Below are 23,254 nucleotides of genomic sequence, written 5' to 3' on the forward strand. Positions count from 1 at the left end.
TTGTCTTTTACATTTTTTCTAACTTGAATTTCTGAACTTACAGAATTAATAAAGTAAGCAACCCTCACTTTATACAATTTGAATACTGGAAGTTATGGGATTTTCAGACCGTCTTCTGAGACTAGCTTGACTATTAGATCCTTCAGAGACTAGACTTGGGGGCTAGAGGGGCTCAAGTTCAATTTCCAGCCCTGTTTCTTTTTTTTTTTTTTAATTAATTTATTTTATTTTTTGGCTGTGTTGGGTTTTCGTTGCTGCGCATGTGCTTTCTCTAGTTGCGGTGAGCAGGGGCTACTCTTTGTTTTGTTGAGTGGACTTCTTATTGCAGGGGCTTCTCTTGTTGCGGAGCACGGGCTGTAGGTTTGTGGGCTTCTCCAAGATGGGCCATGACAGCTAACACACCCCAAGCTGGTCATGTTTCCTCACCTTAACTTGTAACTTGTGAAGCAAGAATTGTTCCCAGTGGCAATTCACTCCAATTTTATACTGAAAGTCAATTGGAAGATAGGATTTCTTTTAATATTATTTTGAAGCCAACACACTGAAATAAATCCATTCTGTAAAATAAAAAATACAGTATTTAATACGCTCACTTGGTAACTATGAATGTGTGCACACATACACATATTTTTTTTTCTTCTAGTTTTATTGAGATATAATTGACACACAGCACTGAGCACTGTATAAGTTTAAGATGTACAGTATAATGATTTGATTTACATACATCATTAAATGACTACCACAGTAAGTTTACATGCATATATTTATTGGACAAGGTTAAAAGTCATTTGAAGTAACCCAGGTCTTGGAGCTTAGGGATTTAAACTCTATTTCTATTGTGGTTGCCAAGGGGTCAGGGATGGAGTCAGAGTTTGGGGTTAACAGATGCAAACTAGCATATATAGAATCGATAAACAACAAGGTCCTACGGTATAGTACAGGGAACTAAATTCAATATCCTGTGATAAACCATAATGGAAAAGAATATTAAAAAGAAAGTATATACAGTATAATTGAATCAATTTGCTGTACAGCAGAAATTAACACAACATTGTAAATTAACTATACTTCAATTTATAAAAAAGAAAAATAATTCTATTTCTAGTTGACATGTGGTTGTGAAAAGCACTCATTTATTTATTTAATAAAAAATGTGTCGAGCACTTGTTATGTACCAACTATATGCTCTTCCAAGTTTTAGATTTTATCTAATGTTTATACTGACTGTAATACTCATAGGTATAGAACATATTCAGAGGAGTTGCAGTGGAACTTAGAAATGATCTGGCCAATTGCCTTAATTTATTCATGGGAAAATTGAGGTGCAGAGAAATTTCATTGAATTTCTCAAGGACACAATGATAAGAGTAGCTATAGAAGGAAGTCTTGGACACTGTTTCTCAACTTTGGCTGCACATTAGAATTACCTGAGGAAGTTTAAAACTATTTATGCCCAGGCTGTACCCCAGACAAAGGAAATCAGAATCTCTCTGGGAGTGGGACCCAGTCATCAGTATTCTTTAAAACTCCCCAGTTGATTCCAATGGGCAAAATGAGGTTATAACCTCATTGTTGCTCATATGTTGCTCCATAACAATATGACAGTCTTACCATTTCTCTTTGTACTTAATTAGGTCACCTGTTAATGGGAGTTCAGATTTATATGTAAAGTTGCTTAAAGAAATCAAAAACCAGAAGGCATTACGTCATAAGCATTAACCTTTCTTTCCATTGCCAACACCCTCAGATGTTGTAGAGTTCATTTTCTTGCACTAGCCATCTCACTGTCTTCTAGAACCTGCTGCCAGTCTAATCTTTTAGACTGTGTCTTCGGTGTCTCTTCCATAGGTTACTTTGCAAATCCGTTGCTTCCAAAAGAAAAGTTCTAAATACTCACGCTAGCATTTAAGGATGCATCATCTGGTCTTTATTTATCCTTCCAGCCTCATTCTCCATTCTGCTGTCAAATAGGCTCCCTTCACTTACCCCTCCCTCACAACTAAATTGTGTATAATCTCTTTGAAATGCCTTCTTCCCTTCTCACCTGAGCAAAATTCTTCCAATCCTTTAAGGATGCAGCTCAGATTCTTCTTCTCCATGATACCTTCTGTCATCTAAACTCTCTGTATTTCTACGGCATTTCAATACTATAATTTTTTCTTTATTATGTTTTCATTTCTTTGACACATGCATAATTTGACTGTATGGTATAGTTTTCCCTTTCATAACATATTTTCTTCCCTTGTTTGGTTATCAAGTAGTGGAACACAGAGGGTGAGTTTTACTTATATACTCATCCGTGTAGTAGGCCCATGATACACATTGCTTGAATGATGATTTCTAATAAAGAATGCCATTTGTGTAGTAGCCAAGGATAGGATTCGTTAGGAAAGGATAAATCTTAAATAAGTATACTAGGGCTCTATCTTTGCTTCTTCCACGAATGCTTCTTTAGTCACTGAACTATGTATTTGCTGATCCTTAAACTGGAGATTTCTTAGTACTTTTCCATTGCAGGTGAGATGCATAAAAGTCCAGAAAATAAGATATGTTTGGAACAACTTAGAAGGACAGTTCCAGAAAATTGGGTAAGTTGTTTGAGCAATTGCATCTGAAAAGAAAAATATTATTTCAAAAATATTTTGCTCAGTATGTCTTTCTCATTGTTATTATTTTAGCTCTTTGGAAGACTGGCTCAGTTCTGCCAAGATACATGTAAAGTTTGGATCAGGTCTAACAACAGAAGAACAAGAGATTAGGTACCACGTATACTTTTATCTACACCAGCTCAGAACGACTGTCACCAGTTAGTGAAAAAGAGAGCCCAGGAAACGGTTATCTTAACTGGTCAACATCAGAATATGTTGTAATGCTCTATTTAGTATTATTAAATTAAATGCTTTTGTATGCATTATCTCACTTCAACAGAGCAACCTTGTGGGGAAGTTAGAACAGACATCCTCATCATCTCAGTATAACAGATGAAAAATCTGAGACTCAGAGAGGTTTAGTGGCCTGAACTAGGTCACACAGATGGAAGTGATAGAGGAAGAAGTGCATCTCTGACTATAGGCTTAGTTGTCTTTCTACTCTGCATAATGTTCCTCAAGGTTACTATAATAATAAGGTTGAACCAGTTTTGACTGTGATCAGGACATATGTGTTATACTATGACAGCATAGTTAAATAATAATTGTAGAGCAGCAGAAGAATATCATGCAAGACTTGTAGCTCCACAATTCTAAATAAGCTACTGGGCAGAGGAGCGAGATTTGGGAAGGGCGTTGGGTTGAATGCCAAGAGTCTGTCACTGATTCACTGTGTGGCTTTGAGCAAATGGCTTCTCCTTTATGGGCTTCAGTTTCCTAACTGTTAAAAAGGGGAGGAGAACTCTATAAACACCTTGCTAGTTCTAAGTTTCTGTGATTACTGTGTTCCCCTCCACCCCATGTTGGGGTGGAGCTTCGGTGGTACTTTGAATGGACTCAGAGTGCAGCATCACCATGGGTGCTTGTTAGAAATGCAGAATCTCAGGTCACATCTCATCCTTATTGAATCAGAACCTTCCCATTCGCAAGACCACAAGGCTGTCTGTATAAACATTAAAGTTTGAGAAGCACTGCTGTAGTATTTACATTCTGTTAAGCTCTTTGGTCTGAGCATCTACGTAGAAGGCACAGAGAAAGTGTTTAGCATTCCCAACAGCAAGATAACTCATAGAGTGTCGTTGCTCTGTGTAATCAAAGAAACACATCTCTGAGTTTTCAATTAAAGGGCGTTATAACTGTGGAGCTATTTTTGAGAGTTCAGCACCTTTTCACTCACATTAAAACAAATTCTGCAGCTTCCCAGCACTGAATAGGAGGAGGAAAAGTAGGCCCAGTATTCCTTATCAGTAAAACTGTTCCCCTGTAATGAGCCCTCCGTCTCACATCCATGGAGCCAAGAGTTCGGGAGAGACAGAGTTGAGAGAGTGCTAATCCTGAAACTACTTGAATGGAAAAATGACTAAAATTAAATACCCAAATTACCATCAGGGAAATATTTAATTCAATAAATGATCATGCTTATTGGTTTTACACCTGAAAACCCTCCCCCTCTCCAGTTATTTTGAGAAAGATGGTGATGTTATGTAATAAGGGAGGCATATGTTGATCCCACAAGTGGGAAAGTGAACATGGAATAGTCTTTTTTTTGAATGGGTAACTGAGTAGGCTGTGATCTCTCCCTATAGGAGGTTAATATGTGGGCCAAATACTATCGATGTTGAAATCACACCCATCTGGAAACTGCTCATCAAGGAGGTAATCAGTATTTTCTCTTGATGCTGGCTAGAAAATAAAAAGGTTAGATTTTAGTCAAATGATCAAGAATGCTACTTGTTAATAGTAACTGTAATTTGGGCTATTTTAAAAGAATGCAAAGCATATTCATATCTCTATTGTTTCTTGTGGTCCATTTTTGCACACACATTTCCTGTTACAGCATAAGATGTGATGTTCGTGTGTCTGTTTATCCTTTAATGACTAGATGAACACAGGGTTTCCTTTCTTTCTTTCTTTCTTAATCCTATACTTTTTATCCCGTCTCATCTTTGTGAAACTAAAATAATAATTAAAACTTAAACAACTCAATCCCTTTCTTATGGGCAACATATACAATTGCCTTAGCATCCAAAACTGTAGGAAGAAAACATCTGTTCAGCCTTATTAGTTCTACTGATCTCAATGTGTGTGTGGGAGGGAAAGAAAGATTTGACCATAATTTACTACATTGAATTTTTTCTGTTGGACTCTATCACTGGGCTCATTTTTCATTTTACCGTGATTATTATGATACCTACAACCTTACAGCTGTACTCTGGGTCCTCTCCTGCATGGTACCTCCACTCCTCCTTGACTTAAAAAAGACTTACTAAACTCCAGCTACTTTCTCAATATTTCTAGCAAGTTTTAAGTCATGAAACAGAGCAGAAGAAGCTGATAAGAAAAGTTTCTGTGGGCTTGTTCCCTAACCAGAGGCAAAGATAACTGTTCCTATTTTAGAAAGATGGGAATCAACTAGAGGGAATTTGAGTAAGGGCACAAAATGTTTTTATCCCAGGCAGGATTACAACTGTTGGAGTTAATCTCTGCTTTCTCCCCTAGTGTTCTAGATGCTCAATTATCTAGATTATTCCTTTCAGCTTGGCTCTCTATTTATGAGAAAATTTAGTCTTCAACTCGTACATTAATCTAAAGTACTTTAATGGCTTCAGATATAGCAATGTTGTGTCATAGAGAAGAACAACTAGAAAGCATTTTAACTTTGTAAACCTGACCAGTAGGTCAGGTTCCGAAGGCCACTCAATGTAAACTGGACATGATAATATCTACTCCTCACACAACTGTTGTGATGGTCAACATGGTGATACATGAGACAATACTTTGTAAATTATAAGGTGCAGTGGTGATTAAAAGTAAGGGCACTGGGGCCAGATTGCCTGGGTTCAAGTCCTGGTCTGTAACAGTTGTGGCTCTGTGACCTTGGGCAAGTTTCTCAAGATATAAGGCCCAGTTTCTTCATCTTTACAATGGAGATAACTAATAACTTCTGGATAATAAGATAATTATGGGAATTAAATGAGTAAATTCAGGTAAAGTTGCTTAGTACAGTATCTGGCACATAGTAATTGCTGCATAAATATAATAAGAATATTGGGTGGGACGATTTGTCATGGAGACGATTATGATAACAAACAAGTCAATGAATAGCTAAGTATAAAACCTAAATATCTCCCTTGTCTTCCTGTTTTTATGCTGCCAACAGGTTTTAAATCCATTTTACATATTTCAGCTCTTCAGTGTCTGTCTGTGGTTTAGCGAAGACTATAAGGAGTATGCTTTTGCTATCGTGATCATGTCGATCATTTCCATCACTTTGACCGTATATGATCTCAGAGAGGTGAGTTTTTCCACCAGTCGTATGGTCTGAGAAAGAAAGAGTTGTGACTTTGTTGAAACTTTGTTTGAAAAGCGTATAATCGGAAAATAGTCATTGCCCACTCCATAACAAATGAGACCACGTTTGTAAATATCTAGCACAATAGCTGATGCTCAACAAATTCTAGTTCTTTCCTTTCCTTCCCATCCCAATCCCTAACCTTTCAAGTTATTTTTTCCCTCTCTTTAGCTTACTAAAGCTGATTATTGAGAAGAAAATGCAAATATTTATGAATTGTGAATAAGTGAAAAAATATGTGTAGAGACTACTGATGGGTCTTGAAGATGGTGGAAAAGGGGTGAAGGTGGAGGAATCTTTAATATTTAATAAGGAGTGTTTAATATCTTTGTCCTTTATGCTTGGTTGGTAATCATTTGTCAAAACCCCAGTCCAACTCTTGGCTTTCTTTATGCCTACACAAGGGGATCTAGGCACTGCCAGGAAAAAAATCACACGGTACACGTTGGTTGATTGTGCTATAAATCCATGAATACCGACCTCATCTGCACAAGCTTTCTATATGTCTCTGGTCAATGTGCTCTCCCATTCTCTGGAATTAAGTTCTTAAACCAAATCTTCCTTCAAGTTTCTGAGATGCCTAACTGCCCACATTCCACTTTTCCTCTAATTCAGCTGATAATCTATCTCATTGCTTTTTTTTTTCCCACAAAGATAGAAATCATAAAATCGGAATTTGCTCAGTTCCGCACCCTCCTACTGCCAGATGACTTTTGTCTCCACCTCCCTCCTGACCTGATCTCTCATTACAGAGGCGGCGGTGCCCTCTGCTTGTGCTTTTGATAGCATCCTTTTCACCTTCTCAGCATGCTTATGGGGTCAGTGAATGACTCTTTTCCTCATTCCCTCTCCCTAACAGCCTTCCTATCAGCATTTAAACATGCTCAAGTTTCTCCCAACTTCAAAACAAAACAAAACAGAAACAAATGAAAAAAATCCCTTCTTTTGACCATGCTTCAAACTTCAGCTACTATTCTACCTCTTTTCTCCCTTTGACGGCAGAACTTCTCAAGCTCATTATGCATCTCTCTTCATTTACTCATCTCCCTCTCATTTCTCATCTATATGGAGCTGGCTTCCTCTCTTATGACTCCATTCAAAGAGCTCTTGCTAAGGTCACCACTATAATCCTAAGGCTCATAGATAGTTGTTGTTTTTTTTTGCGGTACTTGGGCCTCTCACTGTTGTGGCCTCTCCCATTGCGGAGCACAGGCTCTGGACGCGCAGGCTCAGCGACCATGGCTCACGGGCCCAGGCGCTCCGCGGCACGTGGGATCCTCCCGGACCGGGGCACAAACCTGTGTCCCCTGCATCGGCAGGCAGACTCCCAACCACTGCGCCACCAGGGAAGCCCTCATAGATAGTTTTAAAATAAAAAAACAGTACTTTTTAAAACTAGCTAGTCTTTTTTCTTAATAGAAGGAGTAATATATGGACATAATAAAAAAAGTTCACAAGAACAAAATAGTGTAAATGAGTAGTAAATACTCCTCCCACCTTAGTTCTTTCAGTGTCTGGATCTCCTTTTAAGAGGCATCCACTGGGACCAGATGTTCTATATACTTTTAGCACTGTTAAACACATATGCGTTTATTTGTTTTATACAAATGGAAGTATACTATTATATACACTGTTACGCACTTGCATTTTTCACCTATGTATCTTAAATATCTTTCTGTATCTGCACAAATATATTTTCTCTAAATGTACCATGATTTTAAAACCAGTCTTATACTGATGGATATTTAGGCTGTTTCTAGTCTTTTGCTATTAAAACAATGCTGCATTGAGGATATTTGCGTATATATCTTTTCATACATCCACATATATGTGTTTGCAAATATGTATAAATCACAAGTATATATAATTTATATTACATGTAAATGTGTGTATAACATATCTGTATTGATAAAGAGATATAAATTTTCTGTATTTGAAATTGCTTAATCATAAGCTAAATATATTTTTTACTAGACATTGTCAAATGCCTCTTAAACAAGTAATGCCAATATACACTCCTCCCAAGAGTGTTTATTTATTTTCCTTATTTTTGCCAATATAAATGAAAATAGAATTTCATAACTATAATAGCATGTTTTCCATTGTGAGTTGAGCACTTGCTCGTGTTTTAAGCTATTTGTATTTCTTTTACTGTGAACCGTATTCATGTCCCTCATTAATTTTTATTGAGTGGTTGGTCTTTTGCTTGCTGATTTCATGATTCCCCTCCCACAGTGTATACTTTCTTCCACAGCGTAGATTTCACTAAACCTCTCAGTTGCATTTGGCATTGTTAACTGCTCCCGAGCTTTCCCTTTGGCTTCAGTGACAACACACTTTCCACCTCTCTAGCTGCTCTTCCATTCTCTTTTTATAGTTCATCCTCCTCTACCTGGCTTTTTAAAAAATGGGTGTCTCATATCAAAACAATATGAAAATGTTCACCACATAAAGGCTCCCTCTTCCTCCACCCCTCCACTTATGCAACCAGTTTTTAGTTTCTTGGGCATTCTTCCAAAAATGTTTTTGGAATATACATCTATTTTGTTTTCCTTTCTTATGTAAGAGGGAGCATAATTACACTATTTCCTACCTAGCTTTACTATTATTATTAATAATACTGTCTTGAGGGTCTTTTCATGTGAGTACATTGAGTCTTCATTATTCTTATACTGCATATACTAATGACTTCTAAAGGCATATGCTAATGACTTTCGAATTTATATATGTATTTTAAGTCCAAATATCTCTTTTGAGTTGAGACACATAGATTCAACAACCTATTTGATTCAATGTCACTTCTTCAGGGAAGATTTCTATTGGTTCATTAGCTATATATGCTCCCAAAACACCTTATTGTTTTCATTTTATTGTTGATTGCAGTGATATATTTATGTGTGTGATTATTTGATTAAATGTATTTACCCAGTAGGTTGTAAATTCCTGATGCTAAGAATCATATGTTTTGTTGACCATTCCACCCCAACCTCTCAGCATAAAGGTTGTTCAATAAATGTTGAGTGTATGTATGAATGAATAAAAGAATAAGTTAATAGGAGAACACTCTTTCGCCTTATATGATTCTGTTCATCATTCTTAGGACATATTAATCAGATTTGTAAATGATTTGAAGCTAGGAGATTAAGGGAGAGTCTTAAATGACAAAATCAGAATAAAAAAATGAAAACACTAAATGATTGGGAATTTGTAATCCCCAGGACCATGTAAAAGGTCTTTCACACAATAATTTCTTAATAAATGTGAAATCAAATATAATTGTATTATTATTTTTGTCTCCTCTTATTTATTCACTCTCAATGTCCCGTATATTTCACATATTAAAACAGCAAATACTATGAGGGAATAACAGGAACAATCAAACTCCTTATGAAGTTAGATTAGGAACTCTGATATGGGATAACCCCAAACTGAAATAATGCTTGGTTCTTGAAACTATTTAGGTATAAACGTAAATGTTGAATGATCAAAGTTCTTTTGAGTGGACAGAGCATGCTGGGAACTTCCTTTCTATTAAACAACACGTACTTCTTATCACTGGCTGAAGAGCACCACAAGTTGGATGCTTTTTCAGTTGAGTAGGAGGCTACTCAGTCTTGTTTTTAAACAGTACGTTCAGTTGGCTCCATCTTTAAAGAAGGCTAACACTTTACTGAATAATATCTGGGACCTATCCTCAAATAGAAAAGGCTTTTTAAAATTTTCTATTCTTCTTTTTCAGCAATCTGTAAAGCTCCACCATTTAGTTGAATCACATAATAGCATTACAGTCTCTGTATGTGAGAAAAAGGGTAAGTCACTTCATTTTAGATCTGTGTGTTGTCCATATGAAATGAGAAAAGTATTTAAATTTGTATTCCTGATTGTTCCTACTACTCTCATCTTCATATGTATCTTTTCCTGTGCATTTACTTAAAGGGGTGGGGAAGTGGAGACTTTTTTCACCTTTTAAAAAAACATTGAGGTAAAACTGACATACAGTAAGCTGAATTCAAGTGTACAATTTGATAGGTTTTGACATGTGTACCTACTTATGAAACTATCACCACAATAAAGGTGACTGTCCATCCCCCCTAAAAGTTGCCTTGTGCCTGTTTGTAATCTTCCCTTTCAATTTCTCACAATTTCATCCCCATCCTCAGGCAACCACTTTGCATGTTTAGAATATTTTATAAATGGTATTGTATAGTATGCATTTTTTTGTCTTTTATAGTATATTTTGGGTTAATTTTTGGGGGATCGAAGTTCATAATAATTTTGAAGTTCATCCATTTTGTTAAGAACATCAATAGTTTATTTCTTTTTATTTCTGAGTGAATTCCATTGTCCAGATAGACCAGTTTGTTCATTCATTCATTTGTTGATGGAAATTTGGGTTATTTCCAGTTAGGGGCTATTACAAATAATGCCACTTGAACATTTGGGTTCAAGTCTTTCTACGGACATACACTTTCATTTCTTATTTTCTAGGGAAAATACCTAACTGTGGAATGGCTGGATCATATGATAAATAAATATTTAACTTTTAAAGAAACTGTTTTCCAAAGTGGCTGTGCTCTTTTACATTCCCACCAGCAGTGTGTAAGAGCTCCAGTTGCTCCACATTCTTGCCACTGCTTGGTATGGTCAGTCTTTTTAATTTTAGCCATTTTAATAGCTGAGGGGTAGTATCTCATTGTTGTTTTAATTTGGATTTCCTGATGACTAATGGCATTGAGCATCTTTTCAAGTGCTTCTTTGCTACTTGTATATCTTCTTTGGTGAGGTATCTGTTTAAATCTTTTCCATATTAGACTGTTTGCTTATTATTAAATTTTGAGTGTTCTTTCTACATTCTGGATACAAGTCCTTTTTCCAATATGATTTGCAAATATTTTATCCCAGTCTGTAACTTATAATGTCTTTTCATTCCCTTCACAGTGTCTTTAAAAGGGCCGGTGTTTTTACTTTTGTTAAAGTCCAGTTTATCAGTTTTTTCTTTTGTGGATCATGTTTTTTGTCATATCTAAGACATCTTTGCCTAATCCAAGGTCATCAAGATTTTCTACGTTGTCTTCTAGAGGTGTTATAGTTTTAAGTTTTACATTTTCATCTCTGTTGTATTTTGAAGTTGTTTTTCTTTTTCTTTTTTTTGGATTGAAGTTCATTTTTTGCAAGCAGATATCCAAATGTCCCAATACCATATGTTGAAAAGACTGTCCTCTCTCCACTAAATTGTCTCTGCATCTTTGCCAAAAATCAGTTTCCTGTACATGGGTGGATCTATTTCTGGACTCCTTATCCTATTCATCCTATTCTACTGTTCTATTTGCCTGTCTTTATATCAATGCCACATAATGTAGCTTTATAATAAGTCTTGAACTAGAATAATGTTAGTCCTCCAGCTTTGTTCTCTTTCAGAATTACTTTAGCAATATTGGGCTCTTTGCATTTCCATATGACTTTTAGAATCAGCCTGTCAATTTCTACCAAAAGAACATGTTGAGATTTTGATTGGGATTGTGTTGAATCTATAGATCAATTTGTGGAAAACTGACCTGTTAACAATTTTGGGTCTTGTGACCTGCAGACATGGTGTATCTGCATTTATTTGTCTTTGATTTCTCTCAGCAGTGTTTTGTAGTTTTCATTGTACAGTTTTTCACTCTTTCTCAGATTTATTTTTAAATATTTCATATTTTGATGCTATTTAAATGATATTTTAAATGTAAATGTCCCATGTTCATTTGCTAGTAGTTCCCTCATATGCATGTGCTGATTACTAGTCTGCTGAATACTAAAAGGGAACCTCTGTGGGCCTTTGGGGCTCTCCCTCTGGGCAATTACTTTCTCTCCAGTATTCTGTTCTGTGAACTCAAGATGCCTTAATCTCCATAGACTTTTATGTCTGTTCCAAACTAAGAGTCTTCTGGACTTTGTCTGGGTTCCGCCTCCTTCATAGTGGCCTGGAAACCCTCTACAGGCAGTAAGCTGCAGGGCATCTTCATTTGTTTCCCATTTCTTTTGTTGCTTATATTTAGTGTCTAAAACCATTGTTTCATATATTTTGTATGACTTTTGGTTGTTTCATGTGGGAAGATAAATTTGCTCCTTTTTGCTATATCTTTGCTAGAAGTGAATTTTTACCTTTTAAAAATGTCCTGAAATGTAAAGTTACATAAAAATGTAACTTTTTATGATAAAACATTTTACATATAATAGTGGAGAAAATACAATAATGAAACCCTATGTACCTATCACCCAGACTCAATTATTATCAAGTCACTGAATGTGTTTTCATCAGTTCTACTTCTTCCCTCACCCTGGATTATTTTTAAACTATTTCAGATATCATATAATTTCATTTGAAAACATTTCAGTATAGGTCTAAAATATAAAGACTCCTTTTTAATTCCTTTATCACAGCTTTAAAAAAAACATAAGAGTGAGGGCAGTGAAGTAGGAGGAACAAGAGAGATTTCTGAAATGGTGTTAAAAAAAACCAAAAACATAATTTAAAAAATCATCAGTTCTACAGGCAGTATTCAAATTTCCACCAACTGAATCACAAGTGTGTGTATATACTTATGATATATATGATATACAATATATATTTATTATATATATTTTCAAATCAGGATCCAAATAAAGTCCATATACTGCAATTGGTTAAGTTTCAAGTTTATTTTAATTCACACTTTCCCTCCTCCACATCCTATTTTTTTCCTTGAAAATTTTTTGTTGAAGAAAGTAAGTGGCTCATCCTGTGGTTTCCACGGTTTTGAGTGTATTGATTGCATACTCATGGAATAATTTAACATGATTTTCTACTCTTTGTACTTCCTATAAATTGGTGGTTAGATCTGAGGCTTGAGTTTTTGGCAAGAGTACTTCATAATTGGTGTTGTGTATTTCTAATAGGAGGTACATAATATTTGTCTTTTTCTTGTGATATTAACAGACGTAAATCTTCATGACCCAGATTTATTATTTCATTGAGTTTAAAATATATTCCATCTTCATACGTTAACTGGAATATTTCCATAAAGAGAGACACGCTTCTTCAACCATTTCATTACCCTGAGATTCAGTTTGTTTCAGGATAAATATCTGACTATTTCTCCTTATTTACCAGCTTTCAAAATAATGGGTTGATCTTTTAGCATTTTCCAAAGGCTTTAAAAAAAATTTTAGTGTCATTATACATGTATAATTTTAACATGGTTGGGATATTTTCATCCACGGCAGGTTTTATTCTTGTTGTTCAAGATGCCCATCTTTGGCCTTTCAGACTTTTTCATGTTGACTCTCAAATTCATTTGACATGACCCCAGTAATCTTTGAAAATTGTATTGCTTTCTGGTATGATAAGCTATTCCAAGTTCATCTTGGACAATTCCTGCTCCAAACCTGGACACATCCAATTTTCCAAAGACCTCTTACATATGGTACTTAGAGACATCAGTAAGAGTGTTAGGAATGCTCATTTCTGTGGTGTTAGTCATTGTTTCCAGGCCTTTTGAGAAGACATACCTAGAAAATAATATTCTAAAGATAAATGTGAATTATGAGCTCATACTGACATTTCCAGATTAAGTTTAGAACTAAGGGTTTTTAACTTAACTTTGTTGATTGTCCTTCTAGTTCTCCTTTCTCCATACCAAAAGTCCTGATTCTCAATTACAGCAACAAATTACTCATTTGCTTTATCCCATTACACATAGTAATCTCAGAGTAACAAACCAACACACCCAGCAACAATATGATTCCTAAAAACAATTTAAGAATTTTTTTAAAGTTCTTTTTTTCTCCTATTTGTGATACACCATGAGGAAGGTACAAATTATACTTGAAAATATATGTTTTAATGTCACTCAAAATAATTCTTCTCTGTATGGTTATGCCAACAACAGTTATGTTCACAACTAGGTGAACAACAGGTTCACCTCATTGATTCTGTTTTAGCCTTTTAATGTTAGCTTTTCAAATTTATTTTTGTGTTAGTTTGTGTAGTTACTATATAAAATATCTATAGGATTTGAAAGTTAAATCCATAAAACAAAAGACATTCAGGAGAGTCAATTTCCTAACCTTCCTTCTGTACCTGTGTACTCATACTCTCAATAGTAATCATTTAAAAAATTTTTACATTCAAAAATACAAATTATAGATAATAGTCATAGTGACATAGTATATATACAGAATAGGATATATACATATACTGCTGCTTTTTAGACTGCAGGGGTGTATCCTACACATTTAACTTATATTTCCGGGTGTGTAGGCTACATACTTAATGATGTTTCCCAGGGACCCTTTCAGAGCAGTATATATAGATATTCTTCATTCATATTTCAGCTGCGTAATACTCTCTTGTATGGAGGAACCATTGTTTATTCAGTAAGTTCTCTGTTGAAGGATTCTTTCCCAGCCTTTTACTATAACGAATAATGCTGTAATAAAAAGCCTTGTGCATTTATCTTTCCATATTTTTCCAGTCTATCTTTGACATAGATTTTGAGAAGTAAAATTGCTGAGTTAAATAATAAATGCATATGTATTTTTGATGGAGAGATATTGCCAAATTTCTTTCCATAGACAAGGTACCAGTTTCCATTCGTACCAGAAATGTGTGAAAGTACCTGTTTCCTCATAATCTTGCCAACAGAATATACTGACAAACTTTTAGATTCTTCTAATCAGATAGGTGAGCAATGCTATTTCATGTATGGTTCTCTCTGTCTTTTTCTTTCTTTCTTTTCTTTTTCCCTATGAAGTAATTTACAACATACAGAAAAGCCACAAGAGTAGATCAAATAACTTTTTTCTTGAACCATTTGAAAATAAGTGGCTCCATGACTCCCACATGCTTTAGTGTATATTTCTCAAAGACACGAGCATTCTTCTATGTAACAACAATTCAAACATTACTATCAGACGGTTAATATTGATATTAGTACCAAAGAATGCTCAGTCCCATTCCAATTTTGTAATTGTCTTAATAATGTTCTTTATAAGAAAGGACCCAAGATCACCGAATACTGTTGTTTGCCATATCTCTTTAATCTCTCCTTGACTTTCACGACCTTGACTCTTCCCACTTTGGTTATTTTGTAGAATGTCCCTCAACGTGGATTTGCCTGATATTCCCTTACAGTTAAATTCAGCTTACGCTCTTTTGGCTGGAATATTACAAAAGTGATGCCATGTTCTCTTAGGTCGTACATAATTTAAACTTGTCCTATTACTGGTGATGTTAACTTGGACTACTTAATTAAATGGTGTCTGTCAGGTTTCTCTATTGTACAGTTACTTTTTTCTCTTTCTAATTAATAGTTATTTTGTTGACATATACTTTGAGACTTTATAAATAAACAACCCTCATCAAATTTTCACCCCCTAGTTTTAGTATCCATTGATGTTTCTTGGCTAGATTAATTATTGCTTTGATAATGGCCAAATGGTGATTTTCTTTCCTTCTATGATAATTAATTGTCAATTTACTGTAAGAAAAAGCTATCTTTTCTCCTCACTTATTTATTCATTTACTTATGTCATTATGGACTAATGAACTCCTGTTTTATTTGATGGGTTATTGTTCATTATTATTATTCATTACTTTGATGCTCAAATTATTACAGATTTAGGCAGCGAGAGCTCTGTAAGTTGGCTTTGATATCTTCTTGATCTGACCCCATTGCTCTCTGAGAACTTCCCTACTTAGTGGCATAGCAGGACATTCTACCTTATATTATTTGTACTTTTCTTGGCCCAGCATTGTAATCAGCCATTTCTTTAAAGAACCCTAGTTCTTTTTTGAAGGGAAATGAAATTTAGACACCAAAATTTGGGCACGAGGTGTGCACATCATTAGTGGGTTTTCACTGCTCTCAGCCCTCTCAGAGAATAGAATTAGAGCATGTACATATAAAAAAAGACAAGCAAATACATATGCATGTATTCTTATATACATACACATTCACATCTATATTATTTCTCTATTGAAAACCATCAGTTTACACTCTTGTCTCCAATTCTAGTCCAATACCACAGAGTTCATTCTGCTTTTATTTCTATTTCTATTTGTAACTTCCTTTTTTCAGTGAGAAACCTGGCTCTCATTAGCCTCATTATATCTAGTTATTGTATCAATCCTGCTTTTCTCACCCTGCTTGGACTCCAATATCTCACACCAGGCCACTGCCACCATGGGGATCCTGTCTCCCTCCCTGGGCTCTGACACTCTGCACCAGGCCATGTAATCACCCATTCATCCATTTTAGGCTCCACCATGTGGTAGGTGCTGTCACTCCCATCCCCACTTCACCCAGCCCCCTGCATGGATGTCTGTCTTGCTTAACCCCCTATAACTTTGGGCTTTGGGAATGAATAAGGAAGATAAGAAGTAAAGGAAGACTGGAAAGAAGGACAGAAGGCAGAAAGGAAGGACAGATTTTTCAATTTTCTTATTATGAGTAAGAATGAATATCTTTTCAAATGTTTAACACCTGTCACTTGTAGTGTGTGTGTGTGTGTGTGTGTGTGTGTGAACTATATGTTAACATCTCCAGCAATTTTGCTATACAGTCATTTCCTATAGTCTTTTTTTTCTCAAACTCTTTGTTTATTAGGAATATTAATCTTTTGTCTGTAATGTAAGTTTCAAACATGTTCTCTGAATTTGTCATTAGTTTTTTCTCTGCCTATTTATTTTTTTTTGCCACACAAAGGTTTTTATTTTATGTAATATAATGTATTACCCTTTTTTCTTATAGTTTGCAAATTTCAAATCAATGTTGAGGAATGGCTTCCTTTTTATATATGCCCTGGTTGCTTTTTCATTGATTTCCAATTTAGGTAGATGTTGGACTGTGTTTTTGTGGGAAAAAACCTGACTCAACTCTGTCTCCTCACACTTTCAGCTGGAGTCCAGGAGCTGGAATCACGCTTCCTGGTACCTGGAGATCTATTAATTTTGACGGGGAACAAAGTGCAAATGCCGTGTGATGCCATTCTGATAGATGGAAGCTGTGTGGTAGATGAAGGCATGCTGACAGGTATGGTTCTACCTCCTAGCTTACAGCCTCTGCTGGTTCTCCCAGGTTTTTCCTGAATGATAATGGCAAAGCACAGGGTTGCTGTGGGACCTTCCTGTCCCCACAAATCTTATTAACAGTCCTGCACTGGATGGATCTGAGAGTTCAAATTAAAGCTGCTTTCTAGTACTAGGTTAGATATTACAACCCTGTCATTTTACCTTTAAAGATTTTAGAGGTCATTAGATGTTTCAGAATCATCTGTGACTTTTATGTTTAGTATTTTTCTATAAAATACATCTTCAGAAAAACACAGAGGGTTTGAAAACCATTAATGAAATCCTGAAACACCTCCCCCACAACCCTGCCCCACCCTGGTCAAGGCCAGGCTCTTCCTAGCTTGGTTTGAAAATGTTGAAAAGTGGTTGAGGCAGGATTTGCCAAATCTGCTAATTTCAGAATACACACTGGATATTTTGGACTAACTGTGTTTCATTTTTAAATCGCATGCTGGAGCTGGGAGGGACGTCATATCATGGGTATGGAAGCTGAGGTTCAGAGAGAAGTGACTTCTCAAGGTCACGGTGCTTTGAGTTCTTACTCACATATGCACTTATGAGAAGATGCTGTGCCTACCTTTCTGTAAGCTAAAGAATCATAAAGCCTTTTTCAGAGATGGAATTGGAGGCTGTAAATACGTATTGATGTACAGTACTGTGGTTCCCATTAAAGTCCAAATCGAGTCTATTTCTCCTGGCAGACCAGGAAGGCATTAAATGCAGACAAGAGCACACGGCTCCCTCCTATGTGAACTTACAAAACAAAACAAAACAAAACAGGTGTGACAGGTCAGGTTCCTTTCTCTAGGGAATCCATAGACTGATAAAAATCCTTTCGTGCTGGGACTTTTACAAAGCCAAGTGCAATTTTCCTAATGAAAGTGGCCCTAGTATACTGGAACATATCCCTGATCTTATACTGTCCTTTCTACAAATGGAGGTGGAGGGCTTCAATAAGCTTTATTCTCTAAGCTTTATTCTTTATTTGGTTACTTTCACAACTCATTCAACCACCTTGTATTGCCACTTAACCCACTGAAATCTGCCCCTCCCAGTGTGCTGGCAAGGGTCACAAAGGTCCCAATTGGCAAATCCAATGGATTCTTTAAATTTCACATCTTATTGGCCTATCTGCTGCATTTAACCATTCTGACCATCTCTTCCTTCTGAAAACACTCTTCTAACCTTCCAAGTCAGTGCTGACTCTCCAAGTTCTTCTACCACTGACAATACCATTCAGCTTCCTACACTTCTCCTCTTCCTCCACCTCTTTGATTTTTGATGTTGTTCAGGGGTCCTGGACCTTTCCTTTTCTAACCTTTCACTCGAACCCTAAGTAATCTTGTCTTTTCCTGTGGCTTTAATTATTGTTTATAAGGTGATGACCTGTGACTAAATATCTCTGGTCAAGGCCTCTCCCCTGAGCTCCAGACCCAAATAAATATCTAACTGCCTACAAAGCGTCTCGACATGGTCATTCCACAAGGCATCTCCAAATCAGGGACCGAAAGGCAATTCCTTCCTCCTTCCTCCTATAATCCCTGTGTTGATGATTAATGCTACCCTCTGCTCTTTCTTCCAAGTCAGAAACAAGGAAGCCATTTAGAATTCCTCTGTCCCTATGATCTGCCAATATAAAAATCTCCCCAAGTTTTGTAGCTGCTCAATTTCTTATTTCTCAAAACCAGTGCCACTTTTCTACTCCTACTGCCAGTTGCCATAGTTCAAACCTTGTCCTCTTTAAGCAGGCCTCTTGTGATTTTTTTCTCAACTGGATATCCAGCCTCCAACCTCATCAGACTTCAATTCATTCCTTGTACTGCAGACAGAGTACACTCTCTTTGTACGTAAATGTCATAGTACTCTCCTGAATCAAACAGCTAAATATCTCCCTATTTCCCTCCTGCCACCAATGCCTATAGAAAAACATTTAAACACTTAAGTATGTGCATGCAGGGCCTTCCACGCTTTGGCTCCTACATAGCTCTCATGGCCTCTCATTCCCTAGACCCCACAACTTGCTATTCCCTAAATCTTTATTTCCAGTCTATTTCAGCATCTCTGTTTCATTTTACAATACTCATAGTATTTATAATATGACATTATACTTATTTGTTTCCATGGCTGTCTCCCCCTCTGGACTACAAACCTCTTAACAAGAACTATGCTTCTCCTTGTATCCCCTATACCAAGGGTTGTTCCTGCCACGTGGCAGCCTCCAAAAAATGCCTGCTGTGTGATGAGTTAGTATTTGCATGTTTAAGTGAGTGAAGGCCTCCCACCTCACGAAATGAGATGCTTGTTTTCTGTAGGAGAAAGTATTCCGGTCACTAAAACTCCATTACCTAAGATGGATAGCTCTGTGCCCTGGAAAACGCAGAGTGAAGCGGATTACAAACGGCATGTCCTCTTCTGTGGAACAGAGGTTATCCAGGCCAGGGGGGCTTGCTCTGGCGCCGTGAAAGCAGTAGTCCTGCAGACAGGTTAGTTAGCATCTCCTTCATTTTATTATTTTGATGAAATATTTTTGCTCAGTTTGTCTAGTGCCTTAAATGAATTAGGTAAGGAGCAGTCTTTAGATGACAGACCCCATATATGTAAATATAGATATTTAAAATGTGAATTGAGCTATGGCCTATATCTTTTAGTAAAAATAATAACATTGATGACAGCAATTATTATTCATATGCTTTGTAATTTATAAACTATTTCCACATATCAAATTATCAGAACAAAGATGCCTGTCCTCATTTTGTACATGAATAGGCTGGGGCCCGCACAGTTCAAGTGAAGTTTAAAAAGAATCACACAGCCGCTCACTGACAGAGCTGGACCTAGAGCTTAGGTATTCTAACCCAGAGAACAAATCTCAACTTCTTTCCAGGCAGGACTAGAAACTGAAAACTTGATGATGAAAAGTATTAGAAATTGAATCCATCTGTATTTACTGGGCCATTTAATTTAAATTCGGGTGTTCTGTGCGTGTGTGTGTGTGTGTGTGTGTGTGTGCACGTCCATGCACACTTACAAATCCTTTCCTTAAAATGAAGCTGTATTTGGAAAAGCTGTGCTCTGCCCCCATACGGTGCTTTCCTATCTCTGGGATGCATTGAAATTAAAAGTATAAGGAAGGAAAGCCGGAGAGGAATAGGCTCTGAAAGAGCTAAGGTATATCCATTCTAGCACTTAGGTATTTGGCCAATTATCCTTGAATTGCATTTGGGCTTAAGCACTGTTTAAGTATCTCTAGAGAAAACAAAAGCTGTGTTGAGGATTAGAAGAGCACTAACAGTAGTATTTGTCATCCTGAGAGTATGAGGTGTGTGTTTGCTGCTTCAGGATTCAACACTGCAAAGGGGGACCTCGTGAGATCTATTCTGTACCCGAAGCCGATGAATTTTAAGCTCTACAGGGATGCCATCAGGTTCCTCCTGTGCCTCGTAGGGACCGCCACCATCGGGATGATCTATACTTTGTGCGTCTATGTGCTCAGTGGGGTAAACAGCTTTTGTTCTTTTACTACATGCACACGTACACTCATCTATAATTTATACTCTCCATGTTGACCTTAATATAAGTCGCAGTTTTCAAACCTGGGAAAGCGAAGCCAAACACTGAAACCTGCTTATATACTCCCAGATGCCCAATATAAGCAATTGATCACCAAGTTCCGTAATAGCCATCAGATCTAGTGCGATAAAACAGTTTGTTTATTGAGATATCAACATGCCTCTACTCTTGGACTTTTCCTTACACTGTTTTTTCATCTTCAGTCTGAGGATGTTTATTCCAATAGTGTAGTATTTTATAGCTGTTAAACGAGGAATTTAAAATAAAACCCAGTGTTGGTGAGATCATGGCAAACTGGTACATTGTTCTCCGCTGGTAGTAGTATGAACTGTTACAAGCTTTTTCATTGCACTTTGGCAAAATCTATTGAGAGCCCTAAACATGTTCATACCCTTTAAACCACGTTTGGCCCACTCACATCATTTCTAGGAATTTGACCTAAAGAAGTAAACAAAAAGGAAGAAAAAAGTCATATGCATAAAAGTGTTCACAATTGATTTATCTGTAATAGCTAAAGAGGGACTTTATCTTCCCAGGAACCTCCGGAGGAGGTGGTGAAGAAAGCCCTTGATGTCATCACAATTGCGGTTCCTCCCGCTCTACCTGCTGCCCTGACCACAGGCATTATCTATGCCCAGCGGAGGCTGAAGAAGAGAGGCATCTTTTGTATTAGCCCCCAGAGGATTAATGTATGTGGACAATTAAACCTTGTCTGCTTTGACAAGGTATGTGTGTTTCATTCTTATCCTCAGTGACATTTTTATTATCATTGTCATCATGCACAGGTACTTTACACTCTTGTGAGGCAGGAAACATTAGATGTGGGTACTGGGTACCTGACTTCATTTTGTCTCTGGTTGGATGTGTGATCTAGGACAGATACATCTCTTGAGCTCTCAGATTCTAGGGTTTAGAGAAGGAAGAGTAGAGACGGAATAGGTGAATATTTTAAGGTTCTTCCACCTCTAATATTCTATGAAACACAATGAATTAAAATAGCATTCTGTCCCTCTGTAGTCAATACCCTCATGCAAAGAACAAAATTTAAGACTTTTATTACGGTTACTACTGTATCCCTAATGCTAGGACCGTTACCTGGCACACAGTCAGTGCTCAGTAAATATTCATTGAATTAATGAATGAATAAAAAAGGAAGAGTTTATTTAGCTGTGTCTTACTATGAGACTTGGTTAAAATAAATCCCCAGTCAATCCCTTACTGTATTTTCCCATCTGCAGTGTATTGCTTAAAATAATCCTTGATCCCATGCCAGTTACTCCCAATCAGCCTCTTATTCTACCTTCTCCTGAATATATTCTTTTTGTCTATATACACGTGTGCTGGCGTGAAGGTGAGAGCTGTAAGAGGGTAAGATGGAAATGAAGGGCTGTTTTCTGCCTGGGTCTTAATTTATAAAGGTGACTAAGTGACCACAGGCAGAGGTCGATGCCATTGAAAGAAAAGTTTAATGTTACTCACAGTTCCCCTAGACAGAAGAGTCTCACCAGGCAAGGCCCCAGGAGGAATGCCAGATTTTGATCAGGAAGCAAAGCAGGAGTGAGGCGAGTGCTTGGGTTATGGCCTTTATAGGAGTTTCTGCAGGAAGGGCAAGACAGAGCAGGGTACACAGCTGACAGTTGGCTAGTGTGAATGATTTTGGTGGGCTTTGGGCTATAGGAACGGTCTTTAGTTGTCTAGTAGCTGGCGCTGGGGTGATTAAGTCAGAGAGAGTGTTTCCTGGGGAATCTGGTCAGATAGAGAAGGTATGACTCCTGACTGGTTAGTTTGCATATCAAAGACATGCTGTTGGCCGAGACCCTGGTTATCTCTAAGAATTGGCTAGCCCCAAGGAGGCAGTCTGTCCGTCAGAAAGGTTTCTTAAGTTAAACTTTTGGTGGTGGGCACACTGTATGGTATACAGAAGTAGCACTATAATGCTGTACACACAAAACTTATATAATTTTAGTTATAACATAGAATGTAAACCACCGTTTTCACAATTAAAAATGGATTTAAAAGAGAGAGAGATTTTGTAACATGTCAAATATCATTATATACAGAAAATTCGAAAAGATATAAAACCCGAGGACATTGTAGGCAGGCGAATGTGGGCAAGGAGTCAGGAGAGCAATAGAGTGTGATTTTGATCAGAGCAGAACATTAGTAACAGGAGAGGGTGTTGTAGACTTCAAATGTATGGCTAAGAAATTTTTACATACTCTTTAGGCAGTGGGGAGCCATCGAAGGTGTTTTCTCTTCTTTTTTTATTGTTGCCTTCCATTTTCTTAATTTATTTTTTATTGTGGCAAAAGATACATAACATAAAATTTACCGTTTTAACCATTTTTATGTGGCTTTAAGTGTATTCACATTTCTGTGCAACCATCACCACTATCCATCTCCAGAGCTTCTTCCCTCTTCCCAAACGGAAACTCAGTACCCATTAAACGGTACAGTGAAGGTTTTTGAAAGCAGAGAATTAATGGGATCAGAGCTGTATTTTATAATTACTTGTAATTACTTTATAATTACTTGTATTTTATAATTACTTGAATATCAGAGAGATCTACCGAGAACAGAAGGTTAATATGG

General features: G+C 36.8%; 1 protein-coding gene across 1 annotated transcript in view; it reads left to right on the forward strand.

The window, feature by feature from the left end:
* Positions 1-23,254, forward strand: part of LOC132424820 (probable cation-transporting ATPase 13A4) — a 144,926-nt gene that overhangs the window by 75,712 nt on the left and 45,960 nt on the right. Inside the window, exons 4-12 of the mRNA XM_060010933.1 lie at positions 2,518-2,588; positions 2,679-2,759; positions 4,235-4,304; positions 5,809-5,943; positions 9,740-9,809; positions 16,920-17,054; positions 19,405-19,575; positions 20,432-20,589; positions 21,199-21,387. Of these exons, the coding sequence (XP_059866916.1) occupies positions 2,518-2,588; positions 2,679-2,759; positions 4,235-4,304; positions 5,809-5,943; positions 9,740-9,809; positions 16,920-17,054; positions 19,405-19,575; positions 20,432-20,589; positions 21,199-21,387 (1,080 nt within the window). The remainder of the gene's footprint in view (positions 1-2,517; positions 2,589-2,678; positions 2,760-4,234; positions 4,305-5,808; positions 5,944-9,739; positions 9,810-16,919; positions 17,055-19,404; positions 19,576-20,431; positions 20,590-21,198; positions 21,388-23,254) is intronic.

This window comes from Delphinus delphis, chromosome 4, assembly GCF_949987515.2.
Source record: "Delphinus delphis chromosome 4, mDelDel1.2, whole genome shotgun sequence".
NCBI classification, from domain to species: domain Eukaryota; kingdom Metazoa; phylum Chordata; class Mammalia; order Artiodactyla; family Delphinidae; genus Delphinus; species Delphinus delphis.